The 13,099-nt window shown below is 32.6% G+C and overlaps 1 protein-coding gene across 1 annotated transcript; it reads left to right on the top strand.

The window, feature by feature from the left end:
• Positions 1 to 10,911: 10,911 nt before the first annotated feature.
• On the top strand, positions 10,912 to 11,544 carry LOC126885379 (general transcription factor II-I repeat domain-containing protein 2A-like). The gene has a single exon (XM_050651939.1). The coding sequence runs from the start codon at positions 10,912 to 10,914 to the stop codon at positions 11,542 to 11,544; it is 633 nt and encodes a 210-aa protein (XP_050507896.1).
• The last annotated feature ends 1,555 nt before the right edge of the window (positions 11,545 to 13,099 follow it).

Here is a 13,099-nt window from a genome sequence, read left to right as displayed (position 1 = left end):
TGAAAAATAGGTTCATATTCGAAAAATTCCAAATAGAATAATTCAATGTGAAATATCCAAATAATGAAGCATTCTTGGGGAAAACACATTAAAACTTTTTTAAAGTGTTTAATAAATCTTTATTTCTGTTTTTATAAAAGAAATTTCTAGTATCAAATGTAAGCAAGTTACGCTCAAAATAAAGTTGGTCCCTTTTGTTTTGTCAAAAAAAAAAAAATCAGGAAATTCACCCCCAATAATTAGCAACTTAAATGAAATTAATCGTTACCGCTTCACAAGTTACTTTACTTATGTTGTGTTTATTAAGATCTGTAAGTTTCATCGATTCCAAGTGCTCATTTTTGAAAAAGTTTAGTTTTAAAGTAAAATTTTAAAAAATTTTAATTTTGAAAAAAATGCTTTTTTTTAAATAACTTTAAAATTGTTAGAGATACCAAAAATCTTAAACAACAAAAAAAGTCGGCTTTACTTTTCTGAATATTTTGTAATTTTTTGTTTTTCTGTAAGATAAAAATTGGCTAAGATTCGGTGTTTCTAAATTTGCATCCACTCGTGATAAGTGACTCGTTCAAGCCCTTTTAACTACAGCTCTTTCAAAAATGAGGACTTTGAACCGATGAAACTTACAGATCATATGACCAATACATACTTGAGTAAAAAACTTGTGAAGTGGTAACAAATAAGGTCATTTGAAATGCTAATTAAGGGGTGATTTTCCCGATTTCTTACCAAAAAAGGGACCAACTTTATTTTGAGCGTAACTTGTTTATTTTTAATGCTAAAATTTTTTTTTTCAAAAACAAAAATAAGCATTTTTTTAACACTTTAAAAAAGTTAAAATTAGTTTTCCCCAAAAAAGTGCTTCGTTTTTTGGTTATGGCACGTTAAAATATTCGATTTGGAATTTGACGAATATGAACCTATTTTTCATTAGCTATAACTCTGCTTCTACTAGGTATAGTGACCTATACACCAAGTTTTTCACATTTTTACGTGCTATATTTTTGATAAGAGTTTTTTTTACACCAAATACTTACATTTTGAGTTATTTGCGAAAAACCGTCTGAAAACGTGGTTATTTTGTTGAAAAATTAACATATTCACTCGAAAATAACTCGAAAAGTATTAACTTGGTGAAAAAACTGTATCGAACAAAAGTGGCTTGAAATTAGTCATTTAATTCATTTCCGGACTTATTTCGAACATATATTTTTCACCCTCAGAAGGGGGTGAACCTCACCCCTAGGGCAAAAGCACACATCGGTACAATATCACTTTCTTTCTTTGACTTGTTAGTTATGTGTATGCCAAATTTAATGTCAATCCAAGCGGTTCTTTAAAATTTAGAGATTTTGCAATATTTTACATTTTTAAGAACGTACTAATATATGTTTTAAAATATTTATTCTTAATAGAATTTTTTTAAAACTTACAAAACTTTTAAAGTTAAATTCCTCGTAGAAAATTCATCGAAAATAGCAAGATTGATATAATTAACAGAATTGCTGTCGAACAGTTTATTTATGTTCTTCAACATGTTTAATCCGTCTTTTTGTGTGGTGAAATGCTGTTTGGTTTTTTATACACGACATAAATATATTAATTTTTCTTTCATTTGCACCTCTATTTAACCCATTGACTTATTGAACATTTGTCCAGGACTTTAATGTGGAAACATAAGTTTTCTAAAGTTTTCAAAACCGTATTACTTATTTTTATTACGGGTATAATTTTTCCACTCCTATCTTTATTTTACATTTTTCAAATAGTCGCATTCTTAAGGTGAAAATTCTGTGTGTATATCGTACTTCAAAAGTTTCTTAATCTTTTATTGCATTTTGTGCTTCTTGCAAAATGCAATTTATTCCCGTCGAAAATTTTGCAGAACACGATAGAGGTAAGCTACATTTTCCATCAGAGTAATGAGTGCCAACTTTTCAGGGAACGGCTTTGGAAAATTGGATACGGTTCATTTGACGGCGAATTGGAAAAAGTCAAACTGAGACAACTACTTCCCACGTCACCCAATTACTCCTCCACCACCCGAAGTAATATAAAATTTACTACGGGTCCGTCTTAGAACGACAGGACAATTCACTGTGATCTCTTTCTACTGAAACCGTGATTTCGATGCTCGACCTGTTCTGCTCAAATGCAATTGATAAAGTTACCGTCCTCCATTTTTAACAAGAATTGATTAGTTTTGTTTAAGAAGACTGATGGATAACGTTGTTAAAGTGTTTGACAAAGTGTTTCATTGTAAACAAAAATTGATTGGTCTGGAAAATAAAAATACATTTTAATTAAGTTCTTTATCGACCCAATTTTAACTTGTGGATGCGGAAGAAAAGTCAAGCTACACTCCGTGACCCTGGCTACACTTATGACAGAATTATTATAGTGCCTAGACTTATGTACTGTATGTACCCTACGGATTTTAAACGGGATATCCCGAAAAATTAGAGTTAAAAATCACGTTTATACAATTTTATACCAATATTAGAAAACATTCCAAATTATTTTAATCCAAAACAAGGATTAGTACACTTTTTAACAGGACATGGACCGTACCCAACATATTTGGAAAGATTTAAGTTAAAAGGTGATGCATATTGTGAATGTGGAGATCTAGGTACACCAGAACATATAGTGTTACATTGTGAAAATACTATAGAAAATGAAGAACATTGAGAAATGAGAAGATTAGAAAGAATTGAAATAAAAGATATATTACAAGATGAAGAATATTTTTAAATATTAAACAATCTAACAGAAATAATATCTAAAAACAAAGAGAAATCTATAATAATAGAAGAAGACAACAAATAATCCAACCCTGATGAAGTTGAGTAAGATAAAGTTAAAATAAATAAAATAAAATATAAATTCAAAAATAGATATTTACAATTATAATAATAATAATTCAATATAAAATAAATAAATAAAAATAATAATTCAATAAGTAATTTATTAAATTAAAAAAAAAGACTACCAACTTTCTTCTGAAAATAGAGGGACTGTCTTTATAACTTAGAAGGGAGTTGATAGTACCAAAAATATTTTAACAAATGTATATTGTTTATTAAATTTGTTAAATGAATTTGTTAAATGTAATTAATAGATTATGGCAAATTAATTTTTAAATTGTAAAAATAGATTAATAGGTCTGGATCCCGCGTATGAAAAAAAGTTGATTAATAGCAAGCTGAAAATTTGTTAATAGCTTAAGGGTGTCTAGTCGGACAAACTTTGATATATGGGAACACTGGAACAGGGGAAGTTTTAATTGTGGAACAGGTTAAAAATTTGGAACGGTCAGACTACGAAAACGGCACATGTATTTTGTCCGACAGAACAGACTTAAACTCTTCGAACAGAGATTAAACTCTCATGCAAAAATCAGACTGCTATTTATCACCCAATGGGCGTTTTAATGAGTGGAACATGTAGAATATGTCAAATGACAGGAATTATGACAGGTGATAAATAGCAGTCTGATTTTTGCATGAGAGTTTAATCACTGTTCGGAGAGTTTAAGTCTGCTCTGTCGGACAAAATAAATGTGCCGTTTTCGTGGTGTGACCGCTCCAAATTTTTAACTTGTTCCACAATTAAAACTTCCCCTGTTCCAGTGTTCCCATATATCAAAGTTTATCCAACTAGACACCCTTAAACTATTAACAAATTTTCAGCTTGCTATTAATTAACTTTTTTTTCATATGCGGGATCCAGACCTATAAGTAGTTTATTAAAAAATGTAAAAATATAAAAAATATCTGTAATCCCATCAGAAAAAAACGACCTGGATTAGCCACTAGAGGCCAGGTCATATGTATAAACAATAAATAAATATAAAAAAATAAAGTTAAAAAATCATTATATAATCAAATATTATCAAATATAAATCCGTATGAAATATAAATTATTAAACATTATTTAAATATTTATTTACAATAATATAATACACCTTTGCAAAAAGATTAATTTGTGAGACAACCATAGCAAACAAATTAATGAAAAATGATCAAAGAGGGTACATCAAACTTCACAAGGAAATCTTGGGCTACAATGAAGAAAAGATAGAAGATAGGTAGAGGAAAATACATGGTAACTGACTGACAAGAGATATAAAAGCCAAACTTAATAGAGCTCAAAAAATGGAAGAAAATTATAATTGTTCGACAGTATGACGAAGCAAATAAAAAGGTAAAAAAGAGAGCCAGAAGAGACAAAAGAAAATGGACAGAGAAGATGGCACGTTTTCCAGAAGAGTCAGCTGAAACAAACAATGAGAGAGAGAGCTATATAGAACCATTAACGTCTCGCAAAAAGAAATACAACAAAGAAAAGCCTTTAAAAAACAATTAAGGGCGGCTGTTTTTATCAACACAAGAACACGAAGATGATAAGAATACTACCAGAGAATTTATGACAAGAAGAAAATAAGCCGTGTTTGCAACAAGATAAGGACGTAGAGCCGAATGAAAACTAATTAAGGAAATACAAAAAGACACCTAGAAAGTAAGAAATAACTGAAACAATCCAACACCTGAGAAACAATAAAGCAGTGGGAATTGACGATATCTCAAACACAATTGACAAAAGCGGACATTGAGGGAACCGTGGAGCTGATATCACCACTATTAGCAGATATTTGGGTCGAAAAATACCTACCCAGAAAATGGAATAATGGAATGATATTCAAGCACTCCAAAAAAACTTGATAAACAATATTATGCGAAAACTGAAGAGGAACAACGCTGTTATGATCCATAAATAAAATATTAACATTTTTATACATCAGAGAATTAACAATGTAACGCTGTGGCCACAGTAATGTCTAATGCCGTTAATTAATGCATTATTTGCCATCTCTGTAATGCAAATAATGCGTTAATTAACAGCATTAGACGTTACTGTGGCCCGAGCATAATTGATAAAACTCTCAGAAATCGACAAGCAGGTTCCAGGAGGGGAAGATGATGTATCGACCAAATTTCGACAGCAAGAATCATCATAGAGGAAACTAAAGAGAAGAATGCAGCCTTCATACTGACTTTTATAGACTTTGCCAAAGCCTTTGACAGTATGAAACATACAGTTTTATGGAAAATCTTCACTCTGAGAAATTCACTGTGATCTCTTTCTACTGAAACCGTGATTTCGATGCTTGACCTGTTCTGCTCAAATGCAATTGATAAAGTTACCGTCCTCCATTTTGAACAAGAACTGATTAATTTTGTTTAAAAAGACTGATGGATAACGTTGTTAAAGTGTTTGACAAAATGTTTCATTGTAAACAAAAATTGATTGGTCTGGAAAATAAAAATACATTTTAATTAAGTTATTTGTCGTCCCAATTTTAACTTGTTTATCGTCTCAATTTTAACTTGTGGATGCGGAAAATGATGAGAAAAGTCAAGCTACATTTATTACATAAATAAAACATATGAAGAGTACACTGCAAAAAGGGGAAATGTCATTTTTTTCTCATTTTTCGAGTTAATATTGGTAACAGTTACTCTGAATATAGTAAATTAATGTCAACTGTCGTTCAAGGCTGAAACGGTGACAGTCATCTACAAAAAAGCAATTAAATATTTATGGTACCAAGCAAAAACGGGGATAGTCACAACGAACCAAGCAGAAAGGGGGAATGTCAAATATCATTCGATGCCATTTGCTGTTAACGGTTGCAATAGAATATTTTATACTATGTATGTACATAGTTTAACTAGTTAAATTATATAGTTTTAAACTAATACCTTGTTCAAAAATGAATAACCATTTTCAATTTCATTGCAAAATGAAAATACAGCCGCATCATATTCTAGTTCACTCGGAGAGTGCAGCAAGCACCTCTACCGGTTTCGAAACTTATTAGTCTCTCATCAGGAGGCACATATGCTGCTCTCTCTGATCCACCAAAACAAACCCCGGCGTGCAGTCACGGATTACAACGAATGAAATGGCATAGATACACTAGCGGCAACTGCTAGCAAAAGACTGTTTTCAATCTAATGGCATATAAAACAACATAATGTTACTCTATATCCCACCAGACCGAAAACAATGGGAACCTTCTCTGGTTACACCTCACGAGGCTTCTACAATTTGCAAGCCATAACGGATGCTGAGACTAAGGAAGATGAGGGAAATTTACTATTTATAATTCACGTCCCATCTGCTCAGCGCTTCGTACTCCAATCAGAGTAAACATGTAAGACTTCCTGTAGTATTAAAAATTTGTGGGAACTGAGAACCATAATTAAAGACTTATTTAATTGTGATATTCCTACGAAAAAAAAATCCTAATTAACTTTTCAGACTAACACACTGGTGTCTGACATCGATGTCCGCAACCGGTAGCAAAGCATTGTTTTAAATAAACGACTACAGACGAGCCACTTTGAGTGTCTGGCTGATTTTAGTGGCTCAACAATGCTTTGCAATTGAAATCCGGCACTTCCGGACTTATTCTAAAGGTTTCTTTTTTCACCCCCGAAAAGGGGTGAAACTCACCTCCAGGGGTTAAAGCAGACATCTGCAGAATATCACTTCTTTTGATTGACATATTAGCTACGTGTATGCCAAATTTCATGACAATCCAAGTGGTTTTTTAAATTTAGAGCAAAAACCGTGAGTGAACGTACTATAAACCGTTATTTTTGCAATAATTTATTAATAACAAAGTCAGAACGTGGTTTAAGCTATCACGACTAGTGTCAATCGATTTAGTGTATAAAAATACTATGAAAAAGACTACAAACTTGCTGTACATAGCGCATTTCGAGCTTCTCGGCGAATAAACAATTATTTTATTATTAGCAAAATAAGAACATATTTTGAGTAATCGCGACTAGTCGTATTCGATTCAGCGACCAAAAATACACCAGAGAAGACCTTAACACTATTAATTTATTTATAGGGCTTCTAATAATTGCTGAAAAACAACTATTTTTACTATAATTTGTTAATAACAATTAAACGCACCACATTTGGGCGACCAGACCACTTCCATTGGATTCAGCGACCCAAAAAACCTATGATACCACCATCAAATCGCGGCGAGCTAAAAGTGCCTACGGGACCCGCTATGTCGAGACTAGACTATTTAGCTTAGGGCCGGTTGTTCGAACGCTTATCAAAACTGATCATTATCAAATATTTAATTACAATTATATTTGATTAAGCGTACTTCTGACAGATGTCGCATTTTGAGGTTATGTTGACTGATTTATTTTATTATTTTGGTTTTAATTTAAAATAAAACATAATTAAACTCTTTCTGATGTTAATTTCTTGTTTTTACTTACAAATCAATAATAATAATAAGCACTTTTTAATAATTTAAGAGCTGCGGCTATATTTTAATTACTGTTTTACCTACAATCAATAACTGATTAGTGTTTTACATGTATTTTTCATGTCGCGATTTGATTCCCATCAAGAAAATTGATTACAATAAATGATTGATTATAGTCAACTTCTTGATTAGCGTTCGAACAACCGGCCCCTAGAGTAGGTAAAATGACGACCGTTTTGTAATGTAATTTTCAATGTCTCGGCAGATTTGCTTGAAAATTGGGATTAAGGTTCTACTTACTTTTACTTGGGAGGTATCAGTCACCCCTTCTCGGGGGTAAAAAACGCGTGTTTAAAATAAGTCCAGAAATAGATAAATTGACTAACTCTAAGCAATTTTCATTCTACAAAGATTTTTAAGTAAGTCAACATTTTTCGAGTTATTTGCGATTGAAATGTTTAATTTTCGACAAAAAAGAATACGTTTTTAGTCGGTTTTTCGCAAATAATTCAAAAAGTAAATATTTTATCGAAAAATACATTCTTATCAAAAGTGTAGACTATAAAAAAAAACAGAAAAAATGGTGTATTAATGAAGTCTATAAATCCAGTAATAGCAAAGTTGTGGGCTCATGAACAGTACGTTCTTATTTCTTTAAATTCCAAATCGAATATTTCAACGTGAAATAAAAAAAATAAGCAACTTTCGGGAAAAAACCTATTAAATGTTTTTAAGGAGTTTAATAAAAGCTTTATTTTCATTCTTTATAAAAGTTGCTAGCACCAAAACTAAACGAGTTACGCTCAAAATAAACTTGGCACCTTTTTTTGGTCAAAAAATCGAAAAATCTCCCCGTATTAAGTACCCTAAAGAAAATTAATCGTTACCGCTTTACCATTTACTTTATATGTATGTGTATTGTTTATACGATCCGTAAGTTTGACCGGTTCGAAGTGTTTATTTTGAAAAAATCTGGTTTTAAAGTAAAAAAAAAAATTAAACATTTTCGAAAAATGCTTTCTTTTCAAAATAACTTAAAAAGTTTTACTGCTACGAAAAACCTCGCAGAGTAAAACAATGTAGGTTATGCTTTTATAAAAATATGCTAATTTTACTTTGTTTTTCTCTAAGACAAAAATTGGTTAAGATATGGCTGTTCAAAATTTGCATACACTCGTGACTCGTTCAAGCCCTTTCAGCTATAACCCTTTCAAAAATAAGCACTTTAAACGGGTGAAACTTACAGATCGTATAAAAAATACGTAAGTAAAGTAAAATTTTTGTAAAGCACTAACGATTATTTTCAGTTGGAGTGCTAAATAGGGGGAGATTTTCATGTTTTTTTTTGCCAAAAAAAGGGGCCAACTTTATTTTGAGCGTAACTTGCTTAATTTTGATGCTAGAAACTCTTATGAAAAATAAAAATGAAACTTTTTCCAACACTTTAAAAAGATTTAATGGGTTTTCCCGAAACGTGGTTAATTTTTTGGATATTTCACCTTGAAATATTCGAATGGGTATTTGACGAACAATAACGTTTTTTCATGAGCTACAACTTTGCATTTGCTGGGTCTATAGACCTCATGAATAACTACATATCTCTTTTCTTTTTTTTATGCTACATTTTTGCTAAAAATATTTTTTCGATAAAATTCTTAGTTTTTGAGTTATTTGGAGTTTTTTTTTGTCGAAAAATAAATATTTTCAATCGCAAATAACTCTCGAAAATATTGAGTTACTTAAAAATATATTGACAACGTATGTTGCTTAGAATTAAGCAATTTATCCATTTCCGGACTTATTCTAAACGCGCATTTTTCCTCCGAGAAGGGGTGACTGTCACTCCCAAGCAAAAGCAAGCAACGGAACAATTTCAACTTTAAGTAGAACCTAAATTCAAATTCTCATGCAATTCGGAGTTGACCCTGAAAATTACACGGCATCACCGTATTTCTCGTTCATTTAATGGGCTATTTGTCATGTAAATGGGCCCTAATGATGTAGATCAGGCTTGTCCAACTGGCGGCCCGCGGGCCGCATCCGGCCCGCGAAGCTATTTGTTGTGGCCCACGTAAGATTTTCGAAAAGCATATATTTTCTTTAAATGCTGCCACTGTGAAAAAAGATTTTTTAATTTATATTTTATGGTTTAGCAGTGTTTTTACATCACAAGTACTGTACCGCGTGCCGCTTCGCGGACGTGTAACGAACACAATCGTCCTCCACCACTATGAGAACTGCACTGATTACTGCGCATCACAGTTCACGCAGGCCACACCTCCCACTGCTTACCATCCGTCGCTAGCCGCCATCGTGCCAGTGTGCTACTGACACGTAGGCTAGTCGGCTAATCTATTACGTTGCTAGTGAACAGTGAACTTGATTAATTCTTTGTCTTGATTCCTCTTATAAAATAATGAGTGTAAAACCAGTAAAACGGAAAATTGATAGTGAGAACAGAATTTACAAAGAAAGTTGGGAGAGTGATTACTTGATTGCTAACAATAATGGAAAGTTGCAGTGCTTAGTGTGCATGAATGTCGTTTCAGTGCCTAAAGAATATAATGTGAGAAGACATTACACAACAGTGCATGAAAATAAGTATGCTACGTACACAAATGAAAGTCGGCGTGCCCTAGTTGCAGATTTGAAGAAAAAGCTTAAACAGCAAACTGGTATGTTCAGTAAAATATTATACTCTCAAACGCATTCTTTGCATGCATCTTATGCCGTGTCACTTGAGCTGGCAAAGGCAAAAAAACCTTTCACTGATGGCAATTTGATAAAAAAATGTGCTGTTGAAATGGCCAAAGCTTTCGGTGATTCTAAAATGGCGGAGAAATTTGAATCAGTGCCACTTTCACATCAAACCATACAAAGAAGGATTGTTACTATGGGTGAGCAAGTAGAAAAATCTATGCTTAGCCTGGTTAAGAAAAGTTCATATTTCTCACTTTGTTTGGATGAAAGCACTGATCAAACCGATGTTAGTCAGCTGTTAATATTTGTGCGCACTACTTTTGATGATTTTACCAGTAAAGAGGAGTTATTTGATATTTGTCCTCTTTATGGAACAACAAAAGGAAAAGATATCTATGAGGCTGTGAAGAAAACAGTTGACAGAATTGGAGGCTTTGATAAATGTTCAGCCATAGCAACAGACGGGGCCCCATCAATGACAGGTAAAAAAATTGGATTAGTGGGTCTGCTTCGAGAGAATGGTGTCACTTGCCCAATAATTTATTATATTATATATACATCAGGGAGCTTTATGTGGAAAATCAGTCAAGGAAGATCAAGTTTTCCAAACCGTGATTAAGATTATAAATATGATTAGAGGTGGAAATCGATCTCTTTTACACAGGTAACTTAAGCAGTTTTTAGTGGAAACAGAGGCTGAGTATGGAGACTTGCTAATGTACAACCACGTAAGGTGGCTGAGTGCAGGAAAGTGCATGGAACGATTTTTTGCCATAAGAAAGTAAATCTCTGCATTCCTCAAAAAATACGTTTCATCTGACACAACTGAACTGGAAGAGAAGTTTAAGGATCCAGAATTCTTAAGACAGTTAGCTTTTATAACAGATCTGACTAATCATCTTAACATGTTAAACTTGAGTCTTCAAGGAAGAAACCAGACGGTTTCAGATTTGATCAGAATGATAAACGGATTCCGGAATAAGCTGAACGTGTTTAAACGTGCTTTGGAAAAGAACAACCTGACACACTTTTCTAGCTGTCTGCAAATAGCAGAAGAATTCAACGGTGAGGAAAATATTGAGTTTTCATCCTGCATTTCACAAATTGGACAAGTTATTGATGAATTCAATACAAGATTTGAAGAAATTAAAAGTCTCAAAAGCAGTGTACTACTTTATAATAACCCTCTTGGAGCAACCATTGATGATCAACCACCCAACTTACAGCTTGAGTTATGTGATCTTCAAGCAGACATGTTCCTAATCACCAGACAAGAAAAGGGACCTGAATTTTTCAAATTACTGTCAAAGGAGAAATTCCCAAACCTGCGAGATTTTGGACTGAAAATGACGTCAATGTTCGGAAGCACATATACATGTCAAAGTGCCTTTTCCTCCATGAAATACATAAAAAACAAAAACAGAAGCAACCTTACCGATTCTTCCTTACGTCATCTTATGAGACTGTCTACAACTGAACTGGAGGTGGACATTTCTTCATTGGTGGATGAAACCGATCGACCACAGTCCTCACACTAATTGGATACATCTTTTTCGTTGCTTTTGCAATGTTTGTCTTGATTATTGAAAAGTGTTATCAATAAATTTTCCGTTTATAAAAAAATGTAGTTGTTGAGCAATAAAAGAAATAATACTCTTTTTTGTTTTAATTATTTTTATACCTCACTTTATTTTGTTATTACTTGTAACAAAATTATTATATGGCCCGCGACAACATCAAAGGTTTTAGTTTTGGCCCTTGAGGCATTGCAAGTTGGACACCCCTGATGTAGATTGTAAATAAATATAAGTATAAAAAATTCCTAAACGAAACAAATTTCGCTAGTGAATTTATTAATAAGAAATTACCTTTAAATTAATAATTAATGTATAATTAAATTTTTTACTTCCAAACCTTAAATAAAAAATCAGCATTAATAAAGATTTAAGACGCTTCAAAATTACTTTGGCGGAACTCGTTACCGCTTTATTAAAATTATTGCAAAAAATATCTCAGAAGATTCCATTAAGATCGGTGGTTTTATACTTGATAAGTGCTTTTTGTTTATCTTTACCTTTAACCTTCTCTTTCATGTTATTTTTTGTTTCGAAAACTTCAATTAAAATAAATTTTAATTTACGTTCTGAATGAAATAAACGAAAAAAGTGCCTTAAAAGTTCTATGTTTTTATTCTCGAGATAAAATAGTTTTTATGTTTGATATAATAGTGCATTAGTTAAAGTAAATACATGTGAATATACCATTTTATTTAATAGTAGGATATGCAGGGTAGAATCTTAAGAAATGAATAGGGTAGAGTCTCAACATCCTTACGTATAGACCAAGACATTTAACACCAGTGGCGTAACTAACGCCAATGCAACCAATGCGGTGCATTGGGGCGCAGGCCTTAGGGGGGCGCAAAAAACTGGTATTCTGGAAAAATTTTAGCAAAAAAATATGTTGAAGCAAAACTACAGAGATCCGATGTTAATCTAGATGATGCAAAGAATCTCCTTCAGAAGTGTTTAAAGACTGTGAGCGAACTGTGAGGAGAATTCGACGATGTCCTGGATCAAGCCAGAAAGTTAGCTGCGAAGTGGAATATTGATTCCTCAATGACCTCCAAACACAAAAGAAAAGTAAAGACTTTTCTTGACGAACTTCCTAGTGACTATGAGTTTAGTGATCCTGTGCATTGCTTTAAAGTTAAGGTATTTTTGAGAGCTGTTGATATTCTTATTTCACAGTTAAACGAAAGGTTTAAATCTATGGTATGTATAACTGACACGTTCAGTTTTTTAAACCCAGATAATTTATTACATTTTTCTGACGAACAACTTGTAAAGTCAGCCTCGGAGTTTTGTAAAAAATATGAATCTGATGTGACTCATGCTTTGACCAATGAAGTAATTTGCTTTAGAAATGTAGTCAAAGACGATATCAAAAGTAATAAAATAAGCAAAATCAGCCACTTGGCTGATTATCTATTGATTAGGAATAAATTTATTGCATCACGTGTCCCAAACGTAAGTACAGCATTAATAATGTTTCTTACATTACCCGTAACTGTTGCAAGTAGTGAAAGATCTT

The sequence above is a fragment of the Diabrotica virgifera genome, chromosome 5 (assembly GCF_917563875.1).
Source record: "Diabrotica virgifera virgifera chromosome 5, PGI_DIABVI_V3a".
Taxonomy (NCBI): domain Eukaryota; kingdom Metazoa; phylum Arthropoda; class Insecta; order Coleoptera; family Chrysomelidae; genus Diabrotica; species Diabrotica virgifera.
This window is presented reverse-complemented; position numbering and strand designations above follow the sequence as displayed.